General features: G+C 50.8%; 1 protein-coding gene across 1 annotated transcript in view; it reads left to right on the top strand.

Annotated features, from left to right (window-relative positions):
• The first annotated feature begins 1,059 nt into the window (after window positions 1–1,059).
• Window positions 1,060–8,588, top strand: part of Adgrf3 (adhesion G protein-coupled receptor F3) — an 11,165-nt gene continuing 3,636 nt past the window's right edge. Inside the window, exons 1-9 of the mRNA XM_055626351.1 lie at window positions 1,060–1,149; window positions 2,429–2,486; window positions 2,799–2,939; window positions 3,337–3,513; window positions 4,022–4,240; window positions 5,920–6,129; window positions 7,150–7,293; window positions 7,474–7,670; window positions 8,087–8,266. Coding sequence (XP_055482326.1) covers window positions 1,060–1,149; window positions 2,429–2,486; window positions 2,799–2,939; window positions 3,337–3,513; window positions 4,022–4,240; window positions 5,920–6,129; window positions 7,150–7,293; window positions 7,474–7,670; window positions 8,087–8,266 — 1,416 coding nt within the window. The remainder of the gene's footprint in view (window positions 1,150–2,428; window positions 2,487–2,798; window positions 2,940–3,336; window positions 3,514–4,021; window positions 4,241–5,919; window positions 6,130–7,149; window positions 7,294–7,473; window positions 7,671–8,086; window positions 8,267–8,588) is intronic.

The raw sequence follows: 8,588 nt of genomic DNA, 5'->3' as shown, positions 1-8,588 counted from the left end.
TATGTGTGTTGTATGTTTTGCCAGCATGCATTTGTCTGTGCTCTGTGTACATGTAGTTCCTAAAACTGCCAGAAGATTCTCTGATTCTCAGATTCTCTGAGACTGGAGTTAACAGATGCTTGCGAGCTGGGGTGCTGGGTCCTGGGAGCCTCTAGAACAGCAGGCATCTTAACCACAGAGCCACTTCTCCAGCCCCAAATGTTTTGATTTTTTTTTTGTCAACAGCCTTTAATCGCAGCACCTGGCGACAAAAGCTGGCAGATCTCTGTGAGTCAAAAGCCAGCATGGTCTGTAAATTCAAGGCCAGCCTGGGCAAGCTACATAGTAAGACCCTATCTCAAAAAGAAAAGAGTTTGGCCCTCTGGCTTTCTGGCCTGTCAGGATGCCCTTTCATCAAATCATGCCCCTGCCATGTGTGAAGGCCTTCAAAACACGCAGCCCACTCAGTCTCAGACTGCCCAAGACACAAAACAAATACATTTCTATTTGTTACCAAACCCGGCCTGCCAGGTGGGGGTGGTGCACGCCTGTAATCCCAGCACTCAGGGAGGCAGAGGCAGGCGGATCTCTGAGTTCAGGGTCTACAGAATCGAGTTCCAGGAAAGCCAGGGCTACAGGGAGAAACCCTGTCTTAAAACAAAAATAAAGTTTACCCAGCCTGAGGTGTTCTGACACAGGGAAGCAGGGGCAGGATGTTTGATGGAACAAGAGTTGGTTTTCTCCTTCTACCATGTGGGTTCAGGGACCCATTTAGGTTGTCGAGCTTGGCACAAGCACCAGTTTTACCCTCTGAGCAATCTCACTGCCGGAGTAGATTCCTTGGTCTAGAGCCCAGGGGAGTCCAGGCACGCTCCTCTCACAGAATCATTCGGGGTCCAGGTGGCCCCAGTGACCCAGAAGCATATTTGCCTAATCACAGTCTGTAGGACTTGCTCTGTAAATTCAGCCTGCTTCCCTCTGCTCGCTCTTCACTTACTTCTGTGCCAGCCCCACCAGCCCTGGGAGCAAAAATTTGCATCATGGAACAGCTGGAGGCTTTGGGGACTGCTGCATCAAGTCATGTCCTCTCTAGCTCTCTCCTGGCTGCTCCTGGCCGTGACTCTTCCCCTCCTGGAGCTGGAATCAACATTTGTCCCCACAGCCCAATCAGTAAGTAGTGGGATGAGGACCCTGGGGAGAGCTGCAGAGACCACAACCAAAGCCTCAGGTTGTGAGGGAGCATAAGGAGTGGACAAAAGGACAGCTGGAGGGAAGGAGCCAGCTTGCAAGACCTCCCCCCCCCCCCCGCCAGAAGCCAGTCTTCCTGCCCAGGATGAGGGGACAGTTCAGTGTCTTTCACTGAGTCCCCACGAAGCCCTGTGGCATAAAGGCTCTTCTGGTCATGCTAGCAATTTAAAATGAAACGAAAAGAAAATGTTTGCAGATGTGGAAGCTTACTGGCCTGGAGGGTGGGCGAGAGTCTGAGGAGAAGTGGTAGAGCCCAGGCTTGTGTTTTATAATGTTTTCTCCCATCTCCAAATGTATTGCAATCCCCAGATCTAAATCTGTATATGCCACTTTCTCTATGTCTTCTCTATATCCTATCCTTGTCTGTGTCTGTTAATGTTATATCTATATCTCTGGGTCCACCTAGTTTTATTTACTCTCTCGTTTTTATTTTTTGTGTGGATCTGCTGTGTTGCCGGGGATGGTCTTGAACTCTTGCACTTAAGATGTGTTACTGCCTCATAATCATAAGTGCTGGTATTACAGGCATGTACTGCCATGCCTGCTTTCTTTCTGGTTATATTATTTCTACTTTGGGGGTGATTGTTGTTAGGGTTTTTGTTGTGGTTTGTCTTTGTTTTGTTGTTTGTTTTCTGAGATAAAGGTTCACCTTGTAGCCCAGGCTGGCTGGAACACACTGTGTAGAGCCCAGGCTGACCTTGAACTTGTTGCAGTCCCCCTGCTTCAGCCTCCTGGGTGCTAGGACTGCAAATGTGTGCTGCCACCTGGTTTTAGATACAGATGCACAGGAGATTATTCTGAGAGGAAAGAGTGGGTTGGTTTGCGGGACCCTTCCCTCCTGTTGGAGCTCTGGACTCAGCCATTTCAAGTAGCCTAGAGCCCAGGGACAGGTAAATACAGGAAGAAGGTAAGCAAAACATGTTGACTCCCGGGGTGTGCCTGGTTCCTGCTTTCAGGAGAGACTGCTGGCCCTGGCAGTGTCCCTGGAATTTTGCCCTTGTCCCTCCTCTTCTGAATGCTTTTTTCCCCCTCCAGATATTTATGTTTACCTCTGGCCTAAAGAAGAGCTTCCGAGAGACCAAGTCACACCAGAATAGCCAGAATAGCCAGGATAGCCAGAATAGCCAGGCCGCCCTGGTGCCGTGGGAGGAACTTGGGATCAGCCTCTCTCCTCAAAGGTCTCTCTTCTGTCTCTTTCCAGGAACGCAAGCCATCTGGAGGGAAACCTGGGCAGCAACTGAACCAAAACAGTGAAGGGGGTGAGTGGAGGGACTGATGGGGGCAGGGGCAAAAAGGAAGGGGAAAGGAAGAAGCAGGAGAGGGCACAGTGAGGGAAGCAGAGAGAGGACAGGCTCTGGAAGGCCAGACAGGTCCTACATCAGCTCTTTAGCTGGGAGGCCTAGAGAGACACGTGCACTTTTGCAATGACAACGTGAAACCGTGGAGCAGACTGCATCCCCACTAGGGGTGCAGAGGCTACAGGAGATGACCGGAAATGGCCAACTGAGAGCAAAAGGGGGCTAGTCTGGGGCCTCACTGCCTCTCCTCTGATGCTGTCTTTGCCTCTGTAGAATCAGTGCTGGTCTCCAGCTATGTACATCTGGAATTTTCAAACAGGACGAGGCCACAGAAACTCTTGAATAACTTGACTCTTCCTGCTGCCTGGGCATCCCTTTCCCCAAGAATGCTTACTGGCCTCAGCCTTACAACAGGTATCAGCTGGATGGTAAAGGGGCTCCGTGTGAATGACACACAGCTTCCCAACTCTCTAGCTAGCCAGCTTGCTCTGGAGATGCAGCGAGCTCTTCCTAGTTCCTGAAGACTATAACTGGGTTCACTCTCCCCACCCCTCCCCTTCCTCCTTTCATTATCTGAAAGACCCCTCCCTTCCTGCTCACACCCCAGTGTACTGACCTGAGCAGGGGATTCTAGGTACAGGCAGAGCTTGAGGAACTTAGCCCTTGCCCATCTCGGCCTGCTGCTCCGGAAAGGAAGCTTGCAAAGGAAGTCCCCTTGGGTGGGTGGGCCTGATCTCCTGGGACTTGAAGATTGGTGTCAGCCAGCCCTGAGACCTCATTTTCTCAGCCTGCCTGCCTCTGTCTATCACAGAGTGTCGTGTTGACCACAAGGAGACTAAGTTCTGCTCTTGCCAGCCTGGCTACCAATGGAATGCCACACTTTGTTCCCTTTACCCAAGCTGCCGTGGCCACAGGTCAGAAAGAGATTCCTGTGAATGTAGAAGCTTCCACGGTCCTGTTCCTGGCTACTGCCAGTTGCTGCCACCTGGTAAGGAGGGTTGGGAACTTGGATACTAGTATCCCCAAGTGAAAAGAAACACTTTCTAGATAGTTGTGTTCTTTTTGTTTTGTTTTTGGCTTTTGCTTTGGACCTGTGTTTCTGGCTGCTCCAAGCCAGGCTGCTCCTCTGGCTAGGGGAAAAAAAATTAAAAAAATAAAAAAATAAATCCAACTTGTCACAGCAAGACCCTGGACCTGAGCTTGGGACTTGAAAAGTGAGACTAATGAAAGCAGCTCTGGAGGCACATGGGCAAAGGAAGGACCTTCCCTGAAGCAGCTTCAGCAGCCCCAAGTCTCTTGAAAGTGGAAGCCGTGAGCCAGAGGGCTTGCCACTTCACTTTTCGGTGGTAGGGTCTACCAGGCTTCGGTGTAGCAGTAACATTCAGATAACCATGCATGGCCAGACAGGAAGTTCTGCACGGAGGAACATGGAGAGGCAAGCTTTGGAAGGAGAGGAAAAAGCCCTTCGCTAGCCCCTGTCTCTTACCTCCCTGTAGTTCCTGCAAAGCTGACCCTGAACTCCCAGCTGCAAAGACATGGGGATACCCTGAACCTCACTCTCCTCAAAAAAGAAGAGGCTACAAACCTGAGATGGTTCTTGAAACACTCAGAGAAACGCCAATCTGTCTTCTTATGGCCAGGGACAAATGTGTGCCAGATATCCAGTGAGGACCAGGTTGGCCTTAGCATCACCCGCATGTCCCGTCACTGGTCAGGTAACCCTCAGCTGTTTCTTCTCTCTCCTTTTCTCCCGAAGGTTTTTTGAGACAGACTCTCACTCTGTAGCCCGGGCTGGTCTCAAACTTACTCTTTATCTCAGGTTAGCCTCAAACTCACAGCATTTCTCCTACCTCAACCTCCCAAAATGTTGAGATTACAGGCATGAATTACTCAGTTCTTTCTCTGCTTCTCTTCACCTCTTCCTCTCATTCCTCCTTTCCCTTTCTTTCTTTTTTTCCTATTCACCCCTTCCTAACCTTTTCCATCTTTCCATTTGCTGGAAAAGCAAAAGCAAAGAGATTGATAGTGTGGAAACTTCTGTACACCAGCCAGCTGTTGGCACTGTAATCTGGAGATTTCCAAAATCCTTTTGGAGCTTCACAAAAACTCAGTGTTGTCCTGACACATGAAGATGTCAAACCAAAAGGAAACAACATAAGGAGGGTGCACAGCTATGATGTCACCTGCCTCTCTCTCTCTCTCGGGATTGGGCAGTGACAATGGTACCACCGAGGCACTGCAAGGAGCAAAGCAGAGCAGCTGGCTTTCTCTTGTACATTGATGTGACTGTGCCCAGGCCGCAGATGCCGCCCCAGTTAATAGAGTGCCTGCCCAGCAGGCATGAGGCCGTGGGTTCCCAACACCCCGTAAAACAGGTGGGTGGTGCACACCTGTAATCTCAGCTTTCGGGAGGTGAAGGCAGGAAGATGAGCGGGTCACGTTCAGTCTCCATGCCTAGTGGCTTCCAGGCTACACGAACCCTCCTACCAACGGAAAAACAAAAGGAGAAGAGCCCAGAAGATGTAGCACCAAGCGACAAAGACCCTGCCTCCGACAAGCTCTCACACCTGAGGGTGTCCTCCGACCTCCCTCCACACATGCCGTGCGTGGCACAGGCCCACTCACACAGCAGACATGCGTGTGCATGTGTGTGCATGCACACAAACACAGACATACAAGTGCAAAAATAGCAGTCTTAGCTGGGTGCAGGGGCACGTGCCTGTAATCCCAGAAGCAGGTGGATCTCTGCTACACAGAGAAACCTTGTTTTGGAGAACCAAAAAAAAAAAAAGTCAATCTTTGATTGTTACTATTTCTTTAGAAAAAAATATTCCTGCTAAAAATTCATAATATGGAAGATGTTAAAACCAGAGACCACTCAGTTACAGCTGAGAAAAGACTGCTGTTTGTCTAGATCAGTGCTTCTCAACCTTCCTAGTGTTGGGACGCTTTAATACAGTTCTTCATATGGGGACCCCAACCATAAAATTACCTCATTGCTACTTTATAACTGTAACTTTGCTAATGTAATGAATCACAATGTAAATATGTGTTTTCTGATGGCCTTTAATGACCCCTGTGAGAGGGTTGTTTGAGCCACAGGGGGGTCCTGACCCACAGGTTGAGGACCATTGGTCTAGATACTAAGTGACAGGGTGGCACTGTAGGGGAGGTGGCTCACCTCAGAGCCCTGGCTAGGACAGATGGGCCAGGAGCCTTTTTTACAGATCTTTCTTCCTGGGGCAGGGGATAGTTTCCAAAAGGGCTGTCTTGGGACCTTCTGGCCAAGAGTAAGGCCCAGGCACCGAGCAGGGGAGGGAAGCTGGCGGGCCTGGGCTGTGACTTAGGAGGCAGAGCCGGGGAGCCGCCGGGCACAGCGGGCATCTCTCTGCAGGTAAGTACACGAGCATCTTCGAGGCCCAGGGCTTCAGGTGGAAGCTGCAGCAGGTGGTGACGCTGCCCGTGGAGGAGAGAGAAGTGGCTGTGCTTCCCGACAAGCTGTCTGTCTCCTGCGCCACCTCTGCTGGCTTCCAGCTGAGCTGTTGCATCCCACTCACAAACTTGACCTACACTGCTACCTGGAGTCCCGGGCAGGGCGGCCAAGGTAGGTGATGTAAAGGGTGAGTGATATGGCTGGTCCCTCAGGACAGCACAAGCTACAGCGCAGGATGGGAGTTGGCTGTTTGTGCCTAATGAGCAGTCCCTGTTGTTTATAGAGCCCTTCCAGCACACAGTCCCACTTAACTCTTGCAGTAAACTCTGTGAGGTTAGCTTAATAATATCCTGTCTTTAAAAGGGAGGAAGCTAAACCAGGCGTAGTGGCACACGCCTTTAATCCCAGCACTCAGGGAGGCAGAGGCAGGCAGATCTCTGTGAGTTTGAGGCCAGCCTGGTCTACAAAGTGAGTCCAGGACAGCCAAGGCTACACAGAGAAACCCTGTCTCGAAAAAAAACAAAGCAAAACAAAGAGGAGGAAACCAGGGGACTGGAGAGATGATTAGGTGGTTAAGAGTACTTGGCTGCTCTTCCAGAGGTCCTGAGTTCAATTCCCAGAGACCACATGGTGGCTCACAACCATCTGCGATGTGGTCTGATTTCCTCTTCTGGTGTGCATAAAGACAGAGCACTCATATACATAAAATACATAAATAAATTTTTAAGGAGGAAATTGGAGCTAGAGAGATGGCTCAGCAGTAAAAAGCACTGGCTGCTCTTCCAGAAGACACGAGATCACTTCCCAGCACCCATGCCAGGTGGCTCACCCCCAGTTCCTCCAGCCCAGAGATCTGGAGCCCACTTCTGAACTCTGTGGGCACCTGTACTCGCATGCACATATCCCCACGAAGATTCATATATATGCACAGAATTAAAACTAAAGTAAATCTTTTTTAAAATGCCATATGAACAGCAATATTTTAAAATATGGTGAAACTCAGTCCCAGGTCTAGAGACCCAGTAGGATGCACTTCAGCAAAACCCCAGTGAGTGGGTGCTGACGTAATGTTCAGCTTGTCCTCGTTGCTTCATCTCTGAAGACCACCCTGAAGTGGCATTTTAGAACCTGTGTTGGCCTCACCTGCTTCACTCAGTAATGGTTCACTTTTCTCCTCTCTCCTTCCCTCAGCCTCCTTGCATAACACGTCAGACTCCCAGTGCTCTGTGCTGGCTGTTCAGCAATGCCCAGCAGCCAATACCACATATACTTGTGCCATCCAGAGTCAGGACCTGGCTCCCCTCACGGCTTCCGTCTACATCACCATCATCCAGGGTATGTGGGCCTTGGGTCCAGTAGGCTGACCTGTTAAGTTGCTTGTCCTTGGAACAGGGCATCTCCTCTTTGTTTTCTCTTTGCCTTGAGTCATCAGGGATCAAGGCCTGCATAGGTTTTGGCTAAAACAAAAGCTCTGGCTATATCGTGGCTGCTGCGGCCTCACTAATCCTTCTTCAGATAGGGACACTACCTGCCCTGAGGACTTCGTGGTGGTTGCCTGGAACGTCACCAAGGCTGGCTTCGTGGCACAGGCCCCATGTCCTGTGAATAAGAGAGGCATGATAAAGAGGCTCTGTGGGCCTGATGGCATCTGGGGACCCGTCCAGAACAGCTGCACAGAGGCAAAGATCCTAACCTTGTGTCTTAAAGCCAAGGTAAAGCTGCTGCCTCCATGACTCCCCCAGCAGACCACACCTGCCTGCCTGCCTGCCTTCCCTGCCTGCTCGCCCTGCCTCCATGCCTCTCCTTCTCCTTCCCTCAGAATTTGGATTCAGGAACCTTTCCTGGTGCCAGTTTACCTGTTACTCAGCCTCTCTCACCTGGACCCCTTGCAGACCTAGGAAAGAGGAATGGGTCCTCCAGGGATGTCTCCAACCACAGTCCCAAAAGGAAGTGCCTGTCCTCTTTAACTTCAGCATCCATTCCTTCCACCTGCCCATGGACCCCTCTCTTCTTCCTGCTCCTCTGAGGGATATGGAGCAGAGGGGCAAAAGGCTGAGTCAGGGGAAGATGTGACCCCATCCAAGTAAGGAATTTTGTGTCAGCCGTATCCCACTGTCTTTTCTGTCAGCTGCTGCTGGAAGGCCAGGGAAAGCCTAGCAAGGAGGTGCCACGGATCTTGAGCAAGCTGCAAGGGCAGGTGGGGGTGGCCAGCACCCCGTCTGACCTACAGGAAATGCTGCACACTGTGACTTTACTGGCCAAGGTGGTAGCAGAGACAAGCACAGAGCTTACGGACAGTGCCCTGAAGGTAAGGCCTCAGAGCCACTTTGGGAGCAACCTGGGTGGAAGCGTGTGGAAGCTCTTTGGTTATAAATACCTTTGCCTTTCTGACATCATTTATGGAGCCCAACAGGGACCTTTTAGAGTCCAGGTGTTGGCTCCTGCTTCCTCTGTCCTTAAACACCGATCTCCAAAGCCATGGAGAATAAAGAAAGCCTGGTGCTGAGAGGCAGGAAGGAGTGGGGAGGCATGAGTTTCAGAGACAGCATGGGACATGGCATGAGAACATCTCTCTCTCTTATACACACACACACACACACACACACACACACACACACACACACACACAC

Source organism: Psammomys obesus, unplaced genomic scaffold, assembly GCF_907164565.1.
Source record: "Psammomys obesus unplaced genomic scaffold, mPsaObe1.curated_primary_1811, whole genome shotgun sequence".
Classification (NCBI taxonomy): domain Eukaryota; kingdom Metazoa; phylum Chordata; class Mammalia; order Rodentia; family Muridae; genus Psammomys; species Psammomys obesus.
The sequence above is the reverse complement of the archived record's forward strand: the minus strand, read 5'-3'. Positions and strand labels throughout refer to the sequence as shown.